This window comes from Saccopteryx bilineata, unplaced genomic scaffold, assembly GCF_036850765.1.
Source record: "Saccopteryx bilineata isolate mSacBil1 unplaced genomic scaffold, mSacBil1_pri_phased_curated manual_scaffold_140, whole genome shotgun sequence".
Classification (NCBI taxonomy): domain Eukaryota; kingdom Metazoa; phylum Chordata; class Mammalia; order Chiroptera; family Emballonuridae; genus Saccopteryx; species Saccopteryx bilineata.
Window position 1 is genome coordinate 27,974 of NW_027095547.1, and position 17,537 is coordinate 45,510.

Consider the following 17,537-nt stretch of genomic DNA (forward strand, 5'->3'; position numbering starts at 1 on the left):
CAGTTCCCTGTCAGGGCACACAGGAGAAGTGACTATCTACTTCTCTCTCCCTCCCTCTCCCCCTTTTCTCCTTCTCCTCCTGCAGCAAGTGGCTGGATTGGTTCCAGCGTGGCCCTGGGCACGAGGATAGCTCCATTGAAGCACATCAGCCTCAGATGCTAAAAATAGCTTGGTACTTCAGCATCTGGCCCAGACTGGGTTGCCAGGTGGATTCCGGTGGGGGCGCTTGTGGGAGTCTGCTTCACTAAAAAAAAAAAAAAAAAGACTGAATGCTTCTAGTGCCTATAGTGACAGTCCAGCCGACTAAAATGTTTTGAGCCAAATATAATTTCCCTGATCAGTTTAGCACTCTGAAAATTTACAAAATGCATTCGCATAAAGCCAGGGAGGAGCAGGTACAAGCAAACTGGGTGGACCTCCTACTTGGCTCAGCAGCAACCCTAGCGCACAGTGCTCCGCCCAGCAACATGCCTTTGAAGAACATGCAGATCTTCACAGATAGCTCTGCCACTCCTTGGCCTGTGACTAGGGAGCCACAGAGCAAAGGAGAGACACTAGAGGGTTTGTGAGCGGAGGCAGGAGCCCTGGTTTCGTTCGCTGGTAGAGTTCTATCTGGTAATTCTTTTTTTTTTTTTTGTATTTTTCCGAAGCCAGAAATGGGGAGGCAGTCAGACAGACTCCCGCATGCGCCGACCGGGATCCACCCGGCACGCCCACCAGGGGGCGATGCTCTGCCCATCTGGGGCGTTGCTCTGTTGCAACCAGAGCCATTCTAGAGCCTGAGGCAGAGGCCACAGAGCCATCCTCAGTGCCCGGGCCAACTTTGCTCCAATGGAGCCTTGGCTGTGGGAGGGGAAGAGAGAGACAGAGAGGAAGGAGAGGGGGAGGGGTAGAGAAGCAGATGGGCGCTTCTCCTGTGTGCCCTGGCCAGGAATTGAACCTGGGACTCCTGCATGCCAGGCCGACGTTCTACCACTGAGCCACTGGCCAGGGCCTGTCTGGTACTTCTTTTATAAGCCAACTCACAACTGGAGGTGTGTCACCAGACGGTTAACATCGTGAGTCTCTAGCACCCAGTATATCACAGAGAAGTTCCAGCACCTTTGTTATTACTCTGATGTAGTAGCGGGATATTATACATATCACTGGGACTTTCGGGGGATTCAAAATACAAATGTAAAGAGCCTAACATCTTGTGGATGCTCACAGTATGGTAGCTGTAACTGCAATTCTTACTTTGAGAGAAGCAGGAAAAAAATATTTACAGGCCTTGAGAAGTTCCTGCCTGTGTTCAAAGGTATTGTTCAGAGGTGGACAATGAAGATGAAGACAAATAAAAGGGCAGTCGATAGTCTATTCTATTCAAAAGTTATAAAGAGGAGGACCAGTTAAGTCAATGAAACAAACAGTAAGTCAAACCATGGTTGAATTCTTGAGTAACATTTTAAATATATATATTTTTCTAGTTTTTATTGGGCCGGTGGTTTGATGCCAGGAAGAAAACTGATCAAACTTAAAAGAGACTTGTAAATACATCATCATTTTCAGAATATGAAGAATAAATAGAAAAAAAAACCCCTGGCATTTTAATTAACTGGTTATGTGAACATTATTAAAGAAACACACATGGGATAATTGTATAAGAGTATGTATATTAATAATAATTACAATGTTTGGGGCATTTGCCAGAGAGGCTTCTATGTATTAACTCAATGAAGCTTCATAACAACTCCATGAAGTACTATTATCCCCATTTTACTGATGATGAAACTGAGACACAGGTAGGTTAAGTTACTCATCCAAAGTCACACAGCTAGTAACGGTTGAGCTGGTATTCAAACCCAGGTGGTCTTCCCACTTAACCACTGTGCTATAGTGAATTGTGCAGTACAAAATATTTTATATTTTATTGGTGTTTATAACCCATATTCCTTCTGAGGAATTTCAAATGTTTAATGCCTTGTATGTACCCTATCTCAATGCATCAATGTCTTTCCAGCAACCAAAATGAGAAAACTCAGGGTCATCTTGGTTTCTCTTTCCCCTTAACATTCACATTCAATCCACAGGGATTCTGCCTTCACAATTTTTAAAAGAAACTCATCCTTTATTTCCCAAGTCTATCATTTTCTTGTAGGTAGAGCACAGAGCACATTCCTAGCAGCCGTGGCTGATGTAATGCTGTGAGAACACTCCAGCACCTGAAACCCTCCTAGGCACACCCAGGAGGGAGCTCGCCCACTGTAAGGAAAGTAACTCAGCGCCAACCAGGCAGCTCCCTGGCCTTTTCAGCCATTGTCTGTGAAGGACATGCTGTAACATTCTATTGGCTGAACCCATGTATATAAGCTAGCTTACTTCCTTAATAAAGTGGATCTGCGTCACTGAATCTGGTCTCTGGAGTCGGATCTCTGCATCTCGGTCATCCTCACCCCTGGTGGGCCTTGTCCACAACTGGCGCCTGAACAGGAACCCAACCAGCATCCAAGGGACAGGTGAGTGGCCCATCTGCAATGGGAAACCTTCTTCCTCACTCCCGAGCCCCACAAGCTAGAGCCCTCCATGCCCTATTGCAGAGTAGGCGAGTTAAAGTTAGGAAAAGGATCTTTTTTTTTTTTTTTTTTTTATAAATTTTTATTAATGGTAATGGGATGACATTAATAAATCAGGGTACATATATTCAAAGAAAACATGTCTAGGTTATTTTGTCATCAAATTATGTTGCAAACCCCTCGCCCAAAGTCAGATTGTCCTCCGTCACCCTCTATCTAGTTCTCTGTGCCCCTCCCCCTCCCCCTAACTCTCTCCCTCCCTCCCTCCCATGTCCTCCCTCCCCCCCCACCCTTGGTAACCACCACACTCTTGTCCATGACTCTTAGTCTCATTTTTATGTTCCACCAATGTATGGAATCATGTAGTTCTTGTTTTTTTCTGATTTGCTTATTTCACTCCTTATAATGTTATCAAGATCCCACCATTTTGCTGTAAATGATCTGATGTCATCATTTCTTATGGCTGAGTAGTATTCCATAGTGTATATGTGCCACATCTTCTTTATCCAGTCTTCTATTGAAGGGCTTTTTGGTTGTTTCCATGTCTTGGCCACTGTGAACAGTGCTGCAATGAACATGGGGCTACATGTGTCTTCACGTATCAATGTTTCTGAGGTTTTGGGGTATATACCCAGTAGAGGGATTGCTGGGTCATAAGGTAGTTCTATTTGCAGTTTTTTGAGGAACCACCATACAGGAAAAGGATCTTTGAACTTACTGGGAGATCCTCTCTGGTTTCAATCCCTGGCTTAGGGACATGCCGACGCGTAAGTTTGGCCGAAGTACATGAAGGACAAACCTTCCCTATCGGCCTCACTCCTGCCCTACTAGCCATACATGCATGCCTGTCTGGCGCTCCCCCATTCCAAAAATATCACAGGCTACCCCTCTCCCTGAGGAGCGCCCCCCTCCACTGAGGAGGAAAGTGGCTTAGCCTCTGAGTTTAACACACTCACGACCGAGCGCGCAAAAACAAAACCAACCGAATTGCTAACTGTACCATCAGCTACGCCAGCTGAAGAAGCAGAAGTTGCCACTACCGAACCCCTTTACCATTGGTACGCTGGAAGGACCCAGCCACGGCACAGTGGCGGGGTCCACATCCCCTTCTAGTGCAAGGGAGAGGTTATGCTTGTGTCTTTCCAGAAAACAGCCCTCAGCCAATTTGGATCCCAGGATGAAACATAAGGCCAGTCCTGGTGTCCCAAGATGACCACTCCGACGAACCCCCCAACCCAGGAGATGGCGAGTCTCCAGAAGAAGACCTCGCAGCCAACGTCCCCATCACCTGGGGGGGATATGAAGGCTTTAGCGGAGCAGGCCCAGAGAATGGCCCCTGATGGGCCCCCAGGCCCTGGTACTCTGTTCTTGCTTATGTGTGCTCATTATACTGCCTGTAGAGACAACAACAGCATTCATCAAGCCCAATTGGCCCTGATTAAAAGAGAAGGGGGAGATGTAGGTAGAGTGCAGAGCTCATTCCTAGCAGCCGTGGCTGATGCAATGCTGTGAGAACACTCCAGCCCTGAAACCCTCCTAGGCACACCCAGAAGGGAGCTCGCCTGCTGTAAGGAAGTAACTCAGCGCCAACCAGGCAGCTCCCTGACCTTTTCAGCCACTGGCTGTGAAGGACATGCTGTAACATTCTATTGGCTGAACCTGTGTATATAAGCTAGCTTACTTCCTTAATAAAGTGGATCTGTGTCACTGAATCGGTCTCCAGAGTCAGGTCTCTGCGTCTCCATCATCCTCACTCCGGGTGAGCCTTGTCCACACTTTAAGATGCAACTCAGGTCTTCAGTGTGCTTTTCTGGAACTGTGGTTGTATCCTCTCTCTGCCCTCCCCTCCAGCTTTCCCCATCTCACACCACACTGCAGGTGTGTCTCCTCTAAGAGAAAATAGATGGGGGAGACTTGAATACAGACAAGTGAAATAGTCTAAGGTTCTGGCATAAATAATTATCTAATACCTTATAGTTCTCTTTCTTTTGCTCCCTTTCAGTTATACATGTGCTTAATTACTGAGTTTGTTAATTTTATAAACTCTAAAAAACCTTGTATCTTATTAAATTTATAAGCTCAAATATCATCTAGAACCTTGAGGATATGATGCTAAGTAAAACAAGTCAGTCACAAAAGGACAGATACTGTGTGATTTTATTTATATGAGGTATATAGAGCAGTCAAATTCATAGAAAGTAGAATGGTGGTTGCCAGGGGCTAGGGGAAGGGGATAATGGGGAAGTACTGATTAATGGACATGGAGTTTGTTTTACAAAATGAAAAGAATTCTGGAGCTGGGTGGTTCTAACGGTAGCACAACAATGTGAATACACCTAATGCCACTGACCCGTGCCCTTAAAATGGTCAAGGTGGAAAAATTTTATGTTCTGCGTCTTTTACCACAATTAAGAAGCAAAGAATAACTAAAGACCAGCTAGATTTTATCCAAGAAGTTGGAAAGCTTCTGTTTTAGACTGATGACTACTCATAGCTCCGTACATTTGTATCATGGCTCACACTTTCATATGCATATCATGTCATTTGAAACTAAAGATAACTCTGTGAAGTAGGAAGCACAGTTATGGTCATCATCTCCAACTGTACATTTGAGGAACTCAAGACTCAGCTGAATTAAGTGACCTGTCATGGTCTGTCTCATCCTTAGTAAGTGATGCTGGAACTTCAATTAAGGAAAGTTTAATGTTTTCCTTGGTATAGCTTTCAACTTTTATTTAGCATATAGCATTAGAAAATTTAGACTTACACTGGGCTGCTAGCCTAAATAACTTGCCAATTTTTTACTTTACAGGACTGAGGAAGAACCCCGAAAATCCACTGTCCTGGGAAAAGTGGGATGGCTAGCATCATTTGAATTTGCCCACCCACAATGTGGAAGTTACCCATCCCAGGGTAGAGATGATGTGCTCAATGCTATTTTCACAGAGGAGAGTCTATGACTTGAGTATGACTTTTGCAAGGTCATCCCTGAAGAATGAGAAGAGCTTATGCTGTGTGACTCATCATCTTTCTTTGTAAAACCTGGGTGGAAGGAGTTTTTTCTCTGAGATCACCTGAACTTGTGGTTTCCCCTTCGCTTAGGGAGAGAGAATGCTCTCAAATGGCATCTCCCTATTTATGAATGAGACAATGTTGTATGGGACTATAGTAGGAGGTTGTGGGCATAAGGATGAAACAAGATTGGCCATGAATGATAACTAGTGAAGCTGTTTGACAGTACCTTGTGATTCACCATTCTTATTCTGTTTATATAAAATTTAAAATAGCAATTATTTCAGATTTTTCCATGGCATACTCTCTGGAAAAAAAATGAGATGGATTCGGTAGTCAAAATTTAGGGAATACAATTTACTGACCCTTTTCTTTGAAAGCCGCAGTACATATTAGAATATTACAGACTGCAAGGAGTCCTGCCTTTAAGAGACGTTAAAACATAGTTTAAACCATATTCAATTCCCAAAGCTGATTTAACTGTTGAAACCCATTTTACCAAGTGTTGGTCAAATAAGTTTGTAAACATGATATATACGATTGCTCGCTTGTGACTTATAATGGGTGTGGGGGACAGGCTATAAGCAGGCCAGGTTGTTGTAGCCTGAGGTTTGGTTTTGGGACTAAGCTTTTCCCCACACCCTTGACTGATTATATGATCTGGGTGGTGCACTATCATGAGAAATCCAATTATGCCTTGGATAAGTGACTTTGTATCAGAGACTTCCTTGTTTGTATATTGGATTAAGGGATTTTGGTTTTCTACACTATAAAGTGGGACAGACCAGGAGCTCAGACACACAGTTCCTGCTATCACAATTGCAGGGGTTCCCCTGATCCCTTGCCCTTCATGGGAAGAGCTGGTTTTCTGCTTTTCCCTTGTCTTCTTTTGTGGTTTGCCTGTCTTGGTGAGACACCAATAAATAGGATGGCCCCCCATCCTCTGACTCCACCATTTCTTTATCGTCTGCCCGAATCCAATGGGAACCTGCATGTGAATGGTCACGATGACGGCTCCTGGCCTTACACCAAGCAATGTCTATTAACAACTCGTCAAACTAGCCTTTTATTGGAAACACTTTAGTGAATATGTTTTATCTGTGTATGAGACAGAATAAGAACTGTAAAGCCAATAGTCATGGCCACCATCACAGCTGCCTGGCCCATGCAGGTTCACTTTAGATTTGGAAAGACAGTAATGAAACAACAGAGCCAAGAACTGGTGGGCCATTACCTTTAATCCTAGCTTGCACCCGGTGGGCAAGAAATACACACAGTGGGAAAACACTTCCCTTTCCATTCAGGGCTCCTAAAGCCACTGACTTATCCAAGTTTCCTAGAATCAAAGGTTTTACCTCACCAGCCTTATTCACCTCTGTTCCCCATCTCCTTCTCTCTGCACAAACTGGCTTCTTCTTGAGAACTCTGCCATCTTGGCTGCTTCTCCTCTCCTCTACATGGCCTTTCTCTGCTCTCTCCTCTAATGCTAATCTCAGGAACCAAGAGAGAGCAAGCTCCCAGTCTGCCCCACTTTATAGTATAGAAATCTAAACCTTTAATCCAATATACAAACAAGGAAGTCTCTGATACAATGTCACTTATCTGAGGCATAATGGGATTCCTCATGAGAGTGCACCACCTCATATCATGCAATCATTCAAGGGTGTGGGGAAAAGCTTAGTCTTAAAACTAAGCCTTAGGCTATAATGACCCGGCCTGCTTACAGCCTGTCCCACACAAACAATGCAAACTATAAGCGAGCAAACTATATATCATATTTACATACTTATTTGACCAACAAGAACCAAGGACAGTTTCCTGCTCCTTCTGCCAAGAACAGCATCTCAGAATTGGGGGAGATTTATTTATTTTGGATCACAGAGGAAAAAGCAAGAAAATCACCTGCTGATTGTGAGTCGAGACAGTACACCAAACCTCCACGGGGAGATCTCAGCTCTATGTGCTGGGTCTCACACACACAATCGGAACATATGTGCAGTGAGTAAGGGCCTGGCCTCTGGGATCATGCAGCTTGTGTTCAAAGCTCAACTGTGTGACCATGTGTAAGGCCAGGAACCACCATCGTGGCCATTCACATGCAGGTTCCCATTGGATTCAGGCAGACGATAAAGAAATGGCGGAGTCGGAGGATGGGGGGCCATCCTATTTATTGGTGTCTCACCAAGACAGGCAAACCACAAAAGAAGACAAGGGAAAAGCAGAAAACCAGCTTTTCCCATGAAGGGCAAGGGATCAGGGAAGCCCCTGCAATTGTGATAGCAGGAACTGTGTGAGCCAGCTCCTGGTCTGTCCTACTTTATAGTGTAGAAAACCAAAAACCCCTAATCCAATATACAAACAAGGAAGTCACTGATACAAAGCCACTCATCCAAGGCAAAATTGAATTCCTCATGAGAGTGCACCACCCAGATCATACAATCAGTCAAGGGTGTGGGGAAAAGCCCAGTCTCAAAACCAAACCCTAGGCTACAATGACCCGGCCTGCCTACAGCCTGTCCCCCACACCCAATATAAATCACAAGCGAGCAAACACATATATCATATTTACAAACTCATTTGACCAACATTCCACCCCTTTTGCTCGCTTTACAATCTAAACCACAGGTATCTTCCATGATGGTCACTGTGCAAGGAGTGGGATACATTGCATAAACAGAGATAGTACAAATACAGCAATAGGATTAACAGATCGAAAGCTATGGACGAAATGAGAGAGCTGTCAGCGGCACCAAGAGAGGCAAATCTTTTCCCTCTGGCAGAATACAGGCCAGAGTTTTGTCTGCAGACAGCACCGTAGCTGGCACCAGAGGCCGCCCTGAGCGGGCATACCAAACCTTATTGGCCAATACACCAGCATCTGCTGGTTCTATGTGTAGTAAAAAAGGAGAACTCATTATTGGCCATAAAGAAATTACAAAGGTGCCCTTCAAAATGCTGTCCCCTTGAGCACTCAAGGGATAATACACTTCTACCTTAGGTGGCCAGGTGCTGGTTGCCCAAGGAGTTAACTGGAGGTCCACCTCTAACCCCTTTCCCCATGGTGCCAACAAGGCCACCATCTCAGATGGGGGGCCTGTACAGTCCAGGGCCAAGTCCATTGAAGCCGTTGTCCTTTAAGAAGGGCTGTTGGAGCAGGCAAGAGCACGTTGCCCTGCTGTCCAAAACCTGGCTTGAGTAAAATGTTCTTGGTGTGTATCTGCAACTGAATGGGGGCAGCTGTCCGATGCAGGAGGGCCTCTACTGGAGCTGGGCTTCCCCGTTGAGGTCGCTCATTCAAAATCCGAAGTACTGTCCATAAGCTGTGTGTCCATCCAGTAAGAGAGCCGGTGCCCCCCTCCTGTCGCAGTCCCTGCTTTAAGAGTCCATTATACCGCTCAATGATACCAGCAGCCTGGGGGTGGTAGGGAACATGATACTTCCAGTCCACCCCCAGCTTTTGAGCCCATTGCCTCACCGTTGAACCAGTGAAGTGGGTACCATTGTCACTTTCAAGGACCAGCGGTCGCCCGTATGCAGCACTCAGGTGGTCCAGAGCCTGTATGACTGCCCTCTGGTCAGGGTTACGAGCGGGGTAAGCAGCAAGCAGCCCGGTGGCAGTATCTACACAAGTGACTGCATACTGATACCCTTCTGACTTTGGTAAGGGTCCAATGATGTCTATCTGCCATCATGTCAGTGGAACATGACCCCTCTGGATCTGTCCAGGTGACACCAGTGGTCTCCGAGGGTGCCCCTTGGAACATACTGCACATTGCTCACAGGCTGCAAGTACCTCTGCATAGGACACAGGCAAGTTCCAAGCCTTAACCGTAGCCCACATAGTTTTCTGTCCTGCATGGGGAGGCGCTGGTGGAGCCACTGTGCCACATCACCTGCAGGTGCAGTCTCCAACCATCGCACCCTTGCCAACATATCTGCCTCATCATTCCCAGGATGGGCTAGAGGGGCATGCCCTGTGACATGATATACTGTCACCTGCTTCTGGTGTCCTATTTCCCATAAGTCCTGCCACATGGCCTGACCCCATAGTGGACGGTGCATTACCATCCACTGGTTAATGTGCCAAGTAGCAATCCAAAGGGTCAGTCCACGATAGACAGCCCAGCTGTCAGTACAGATCACCAGAGGTGAGGGCTCATTATGGGCAACTAGCCAAACAGCTCTTAATTCTGCCCATTGGCTGCTTTGGCCTGTACCCGTGTCCATCCAAATAGTCTCAGTGGCCGGATGGAAGGTGATAGCTGTCCATTTGGCAAGTTGGCCCCTGCTGGAACCATCAGTATACCAGGCATCTTCGGGGATGGGCACCCGCCCCTCCTGGTAGGGACTGACCTCAGGTTCTGCCTCCTGAGCCCCAGTTGTACCTGATCTAAGGTCGCATAGGTGACTGGATCCAAGACTTCCTGCAGCTCTGCCCTCAATAGGCTGGTGCTTAGAGCACAGCGTTGTTGCAGATAGGCACCCCACTTGGCCAGGGTAGACATTTGGGCCATACCACTACGTGATTTAGTTGCCCAATCTCTCACCCATCCAGCTATAGGGTATGTTGTTTTGACTGTAACTGGTGTTGTGGTTGTAATACTCTCAGTTGCCAGGAGGGCAGCATACACAGCTGCCAGCTGCTTCTCTACTAATGAGTAACGAACTTCAACACCTTTCCACAATTGGGACCAAAACCCAATAGGTTGCCGTAGGTGCTCTGTCCGCTGCCACAAGCCCCATCCAAACCCCTCTGAGGTTACATGAACATCCAGCTCACAGGGCCTGGCAGGATCAAACACATTCAAGGCCTGTGCCACCTTGACAGCTCTCTTAGCAGCTGCAAATGAACCTTGCGCCTGCTCAGTCCAATCCCAGCGAACCCCCTTTCAAATAAGGTTGTACAAGGGGTGTAGTAACTGAGCCAAATGCGGTATAAATGCTCGCCAATACCCCAACAAACCTAAGAATTCCTGTAACTGTTTTACCGTAGTGGTCATGGGGTATGCTTGAATCTTATCTATAACTGCATCAGGGATAACTTTTGTCTTACCCGACCAGACAACTCCCAAGAATTTAACAGATAACCCAGGTCCTTGTAATTTGTTCTCGTTAACTGCCCAGCCACATGCTTTCAAATGGGATAGCAGGGTAGGGACTGCTTGCTCCAATTCTGAAAGAGAATCACTAGTTAGCATAATATCATCAATATAATGGTACATGTGGACTACCTCTGGCTGTTTCCATTTAGCCAGGTCAGCAGCCACCAGTCCATGGCACAAGGTGGGGCTATGCAAATAGCCCTGGGGTAACACTGTAAAGGTCCATTGTCTCCCTTCCCAACTGAAGGCAAATTAGTCTTGACTCTCTGCGGCTATATCAATAGAGAAAAAAGCATTGGCCAAGTCTGCCACAAAGTGGTATGTCCCCAACTCATGGCTTAGCCGATCCATCATGTTAGCTATCGAGGGAACAGCAGCGTGCAAAGGGGGGACAACTTTATTAAGTTCCCTGTAATCTACTGTCATTCTCCAGGTTCCATCTGCTTTGCGCACAGGCCATACTGGGGAGTTGTAAGGACTGTGTGCTGGCCGGATGATCCCCACCTTTTCTAGTTCAAGGATTGTCCCTGTGACTTCTTCATAACCACCTGGCAGGCGGTACTGCTTGGTGTTAGTCACACGCTGAGGGATGGGTAATTGCAAAGGGGAATGTGATGCGTGTCCCCGCAATACTGCCTTCACAACCCTGATCCGCAGCCGGACCTCCCCAGCTGTAGTTTCCAACCACAGTCCTTGCAAGACATCTACCTCCAAAATATATTCAGGAATAGGAGATACATACACCTTATATGGCTTAGGAAGCAGTCTCCCTATCCCCAATGGAATAGTTATTGGCTTCACTTGAACAGTTTGGCCCCCATAACCGTCAACGGCCACTGGGGTCCCAACAAACCGCTCTGGGTTTCCATAGAGAAGGGAACATTCTGCACCTGTATCCACCAAGGCCAACACCCGTTGTACATTGGAAGGGGACCAGTGGATAGCCAGTTCCACATGTGGCCTCTGGTCCCCGCCCATCCCCGTTAGACGGTCCCTCGGCCTTTTTCCTATTCAAACTGGTACAATGGGTCTTGGGAGTTCTCCTCTCCCTTGGCCGTCTCTATCATATAATCTTGTAACCGAGCTGTGTGTGCACCAAACATTTTATTGGTAGCTGCTGGGGCCTTTCGTCTCAGTGGCTGGAACTTCTGTTCTGGTTTAAGCTGCCGCCAAAGCTCCAAAAGAATTTTATTAGACTGGCCATCCAATTTCCCCTTATCTGCTCCAGCCGCAATCAAGTCTACCCACATCTGCGTTCAGGTAACCTTTACAGGCCCGTTTCCCTTGTTAGTTGAGGGGGAAACATAGGCAGCAGCCCTCACTGCTTTATGATCCCGAGCAGCCTCCAGCTCTCCCAAATCTGCTACCATCTGTGTAACTGCATTGATGGGCTGCCCCACATAGGGGCCCAAGATAGCCACAAGTGACCCAAAAAGGGCTGATGGGGCGCTAGCAAGGACAAATTCCTCATTTTTGCCGTAAACACTTCCTCATCTGGCCCACGAGAACCAGGGTTGAAAACAGCATTCTTCATACCTAGTTCCCGAAGGACCTTTACTAACTCACTGTAGTACTGCCACGGACTCATTGCCCCCGGCAGTTCTCCAGCATTCTGCCAGACCATACGAATGGCAGCCATCACCCATTCTAATAGGGTATGGTCTCCTGGGTTGCCATGGCAGTTCTGAAGACGCTGCCTCAAGGAAGAGTGTGTGGTAATGGCGGCCAATTTCTCCATCTCTGTTCCGGAGAGCATGATGCCATTCACCCCTATATCCCATAATTGTAGTAACCAGGTTACCAGGGATTCAGTAGGTTTCTGCCTAAATTGTGCCCCCAACTCCATCAGCTCTGCCTGGGTATAGGGCCGGACCATTACCTGGGCAGGAGGCTGTGGCTGCCCCTGAGGGACTCTTTGTTGCTGGGTTTTTACCTTCTTGGCGACAACTGGTCAGGCTCTTAGTGTGCGTATGGCAGCTTCAGCCTGAGCCTTCTCATCCTCAGAAGAGGAGTTGCAAGCGCCTGCTCCCACTGACTCAAAGCCAATCCACCGGCATGGATGCTGCTGCTCCTTTGATGACCGTTTAGGCTCCTGTGGCTGCTGGCTTTTGGCCAGAAGCTGAGACTCGAGCTCTTGAATCCGCAGTTGTTTCTCCAACAACTGCCGGTGAAAACGTTCAGCTTCCAGGGTAAACTGCAACTCTCGAACCCGTAATTCCTTCTCCAGTGCTCACTCCAATTCCAGCCTTTTCTGCCATTCTATTTGCAATTCATACTGAAGCTTTTGACCTCGGGCAGCTTCTCGCACAGAACTCCTGGTTTCCTCTTGAGTAAAAAACACGTAGCCCATGGCCCCTAAAAGGACAGCCATGGGGAGCCAGAACAGCAACCAGTACTCTACCCCACCCATCAAGGGTGGTGGCCCCATACCAATCTCTGAATCCTGCCGGAAACTACGCCAGTTGTAAGGCCAGGAACCACCATCGTGGCCATTCACATGCAGGTTCCCATTGGATTCGGGCAGACGATAAAGAAATGGCGGAGTCAGAGGATGGGGGGTCATCCTATTTATTGGTGTCTCACCAAGACAGGCAAACCACAAAAGAAGACAAGGGAAGAGCAGAAAACCAGCTTTTCCCATGAAGGGCAAGGGATCAGAGAAGCCCCTGCAATTGTGATAGCAGGAACTGTGTGAGCCAGCTCCTGGTCTGTCCCACTTTATAGTGTAGAAAACCAAAATCCCTTAATCCAATATACAAACAAGGAAGTCTCTGATACAAAGTCACTTATCCAAGGCATAATTGGATTCCTCATGAGAGTGCACCACCCAGATCATACAATCAGTCAAGGGTGTGGGGAAAAGCCCAGTCTCAAAACCAAACCCTAGGCTACAATGACCCGGCCTGCCTACAGCCTGTCCCCCACACCCAATATAAATCACAAGCGAGCAAACACATATATCATATTTACAAACTCATTTGACCAACCCCATGGACAAGTTGTTTAACCTCATTGTGCCTCAATTTTTTCATCTATAAAATAGGGATAAGAGGTTTATACAAAAACCTTAGGCAGTGGTTGCCAGATTTAGCAAACAAAAATACAGGATGCCCAAATATTGCATGGAATATACTTACACTAAAAGATTATTTGCTGTTTATCTGAAATTCAAACTTAACTGGGCATCCTATGTTTTCCTGGCAACACTACTTTATAGAAATTTTGGGAGGATTATGTGACATAATTCATATTGAACTCTCAGAACAGTGCCTGGCACCTAGTAAGCACTTAATTATTGGTTATTGCCATTAACATTACCACTTTAATCCGAGGTACCTTTCTTTTATTCTGGTTTTCCTGATAATTTTCTAAGGATTTTCCTGAGTATATTATTGAACCACTTATACTCAAATATTTGCTATAATTAACAGAAAGAAGAAAGTAATATCTTCTGGCTTAAGTCCTTAGACAGAAGTTCTTTTTTTTTTTAATTAATTAATTTATTTATTCATTTTAGAAAGGAGAGGGGGAGACAGAGAGAGAGAGAGAGAGAGAGACGAGAGACAGAGAGAGAGAAGGGGGAGAGGAGCTGGAAGCATCAACTCCCATATGTGCCTTGACCAGGCAAGCCCAGGGTTTCGAACACGGCGACCTCAGCATTTCCAGGTCGACACTTTATCCACTGCGCCACCACAGGTCAGGCAGACAGAAGTTCTTTCGCAAGGGCCAGAAGAGGTGTATTAAATTGCCCTTCATCTACCATTAATGGAAGGAAGCTGTGGTAGGAAAGATTGTTAACATTGGCCTTGTGTGATAATTAATTTTTTTAGCTCACAGTGAGCTAACTTTAAGGTTTTTCTTAGGGAACAATTAACTTGGACTTCCTAAACAGATGTTAAGCAAGAGTGGAGGAGAAGAAAGGAAACCCACAGAGTTTGGTCGTCAAGGGAAGTTAGCTTGGGTCCTGGTAAAACACAGAGAAGAGACTTGCTACATGCAGTTAACTGGGAGTTCACTGTAACATCTCAAAGAGGATTATGACTCAAACAGCTTGTCACAGGTTTACAGTGTTGGCAGTATAATTTCTGCAGAGTCTTCACACTTTTTTTTTTTTAACAAGAGAGAGAGAGGCAGACAGGCAGACAGGAAGGGAGAAGGATGAGAAGCATCAACTCAAAATTGTGGCACCTTAGTTGTTCATTGATTGCTTTCTCATATGTGTCTTGACTGGGGGGCTACAGCAGAGTGAGTGATCCCTTGCTCCAGCCAGTGACCTTGGGCTCAAGCCAGTGACCATGTGGTCATGTCTATGATCCTACATTCAAGCCTGCAACCCCGTTCTCAAGCCGGTGACCTCGGGGTTTCTAACCTGGATCCTCAGCATCCCAGGTTGAAGATCTATTCGCTGTGCCATGGTCAGGCTCCCCTCACTTTTTTTTTTTTTTACAAGAACAGAGAGAGAGAGAGAGAGGGATAGACAGACAGGAACGGAGAGAGATGAGAAGCATCAATCATCAGTTTTTTGTTGCGACACCTTAGTTGTTCATTGATTGCTTTCTCATCTGTGCCTTGACCACGGGCCTTCAAAAGAGCAAGTAACCCCTTGCTCAAGCCAGCAACCTTGGGTCCAATCTGGTGAGCTTTTTGCTCAAGCCGGATGAGCCCGAACTCAAGCTGGTGACCTTGGGGTCTCGAACCTAGGTCCTCCACATCCCAGTCTGATGCTCTATCCACTGCACCACCGCCTGGTCTGGCTCCCCTCACTTTCTTAATGCACACTTTGGCAAGGAACCCATGAACAGAGTTAAAAGTCTAACTCACATACATTTCACTATGTAACTTAAAATCTAACTTTGCTTTATGTCAGGTACACAATATTATACAGCTTTTTCAAAACAAGCCTTACAACTGGTGAATCATTTGTAAATAAACTGATCATATATTTCTCTGGTTCTCTCTCTCATTGTTGACTCATGACCTACTAAAGCGATATTAGACTAAGAATCATGATTTGCATAAACACATGGTTATGAAATTGTTTTTGTAGAAGGAAGGAATTCTGACTGACTACACTAAGCTGATTAAATAGAAACTTCATGTTTACTTTTTAAATAAATTATAAAAATATAACTAAAATAAATTTTGAGTAGTAGTCTTACAGAAAGAAAACCTACTTTTTTATCAGCATACGTTCATGATCAAATAAAAAGTGTGAGGCAGAGAAAGAGATTGAGAGAGCCTGTGAAAAACAAAAAAGGGTCAGAGGCAGAGAGAAACAATGAGTGAAACAGACAAAAGAGTAATAGAGATACTGAAAATATCAAATACACAAACAGAAACCAAGAGATATAAAAGGATTCATTCTGACTCATATATGTAAAGCAATCATTCCCCTTTACTTTTCAAACTCTCTATTAAAAAAAATGCCAACAGTGTACGTTCTTCCTCTGACATCACGCATTAGGCAGCCTCTCCCCTCCTTTTTCATAACTTGACACATGTATGGGGGGCAAAATAGGATTTAAATGGTCCACCAAATCTATGTATCAGGAAGTCATCCTCGAACTCTTGTTTAGTTTCACTTTTATGCTTCAAACACTGTTTACACATATATTTTTCAACTTCCTCATAAACAGAGGGGCTACTTAATTCAGAAAATGACTGCTTTTTGGTTTGCAAAAACAATCATTAAACCGAATGAAGCTAGTTTAGCCCCCGGAACCAAACAGCGCCAGCTGAGGCTTCTTCTCCTGGTCTGAGTGGCTGTCAAAAGGAATCTGCATTCAAGGCAGTTGTAAAGAAGGTGGATAAATAAATAACATCGGCAAAAGGCAAGAGTAACCAAACCAAACACCTTTGTGGCAGGACATGTTAAAACTTCCTTGTGAGGAACTTACAAAACTTGATTATTCACTCTCTGAGTTTGGTGTCCCTCAGACAACACCAGGGTAAAATGAAACCGGGCAGCAAAAAGAAAATTCTACTCACCAGGGTCACAAACTTCAGCTCCTTTGCGACCACACTGCGGTCCAGCCAGAAGCAAAGCAGGAGCAAGAAGCTAAGGTGAAGGCTTACCGCCTTGGCCACCAAGAGGAGGGCAGCTCTCATGCTGGGCAGAGCTGTTTCTGGCGAGACTTAGGAGGTGCTGCTTCTCCTGCAAAAGCCATCGGAGGGGAAGCTCTTTTTAGTCAAGGAGTAGAAGAGAAGGAGGAGCTGGGAGGAGCCAGACGCCTAAATCATAAACTCTCCAGGTAGCTTGGGGCGGGGTTTGGCGTGGTTAGCCGATTTAGGGCTGGGTGTTAGGGATCAGTCTACTCGCTGAAAGTTAGAACACTGAGACCCAGAGGGGGCAAAGCTTTGGTGCGAGGCCGCAGAACATGTTAGGACACATTTCCTTTTGAGTTTACCTTATCTTTACTTTAGATGGGGTGTGATGCAGCATGTGCTTTGTGGCTGGCACTTGGGAAGGGGATTTCTGCCGACTTTGGAAAACTTAGGCCAGTCATTATTAATCTTTTGGGAATCCAGAATTATAAGGAGACAACTATGGAAGAAACTGCAGGTACTGGCATCTTTGGATCCAATACCCAGGCCAAACATGACTCCCTTTTCTAAAACTCTCATGGAGCCCATTAGGTATTTAAAAAAAAAAATTTTTTTTTCCCCTGTGTTTTTTTTCTGAAGCCGGAAACCGGGAGAAACAGTCAGACAGACTCCCGCATGCGCCCGACCGGGATCCACCTGGCACGCCCACCAGGGGGCGACGCTCTGCCCCTCTGGGGCGTCGCTCTGTTGCGACCAGAGCCACTCTAGCGCCTGGGGCAGAGGCCGAGGAGCCATCCCCAGCGCCCGGGCCATCTCCGCTCCAGTG

At 46.1% G+C, this 17,537-nt stretch overlaps 1 protein-coding gene across 1 annotated transcript in view; it reads right to left on the reverse strand.

Annotated features, from left to right (window-relative positions):
* Positions 1–16,861, reverse strand: part of LOC136318401 (prostatic acid phosphatase-like) — a 43,738-nt gene extending 26,877 nt beyond the window's left edge. Inside the window, exon 1 of the mRNA XM_066250723.1 lies at positions 16,655–16,861. Coding sequence (XP_066106820.1) covers positions 16,655–16,774 — 120 coding nt within the window. The 5' untranslated portion in view covers positions 16,775–16,861. The remainder of the gene's footprint in view (positions 1–16,654) is intronic.
* Positions 16,862–17,537: the final 676 nt, after the last annotated feature.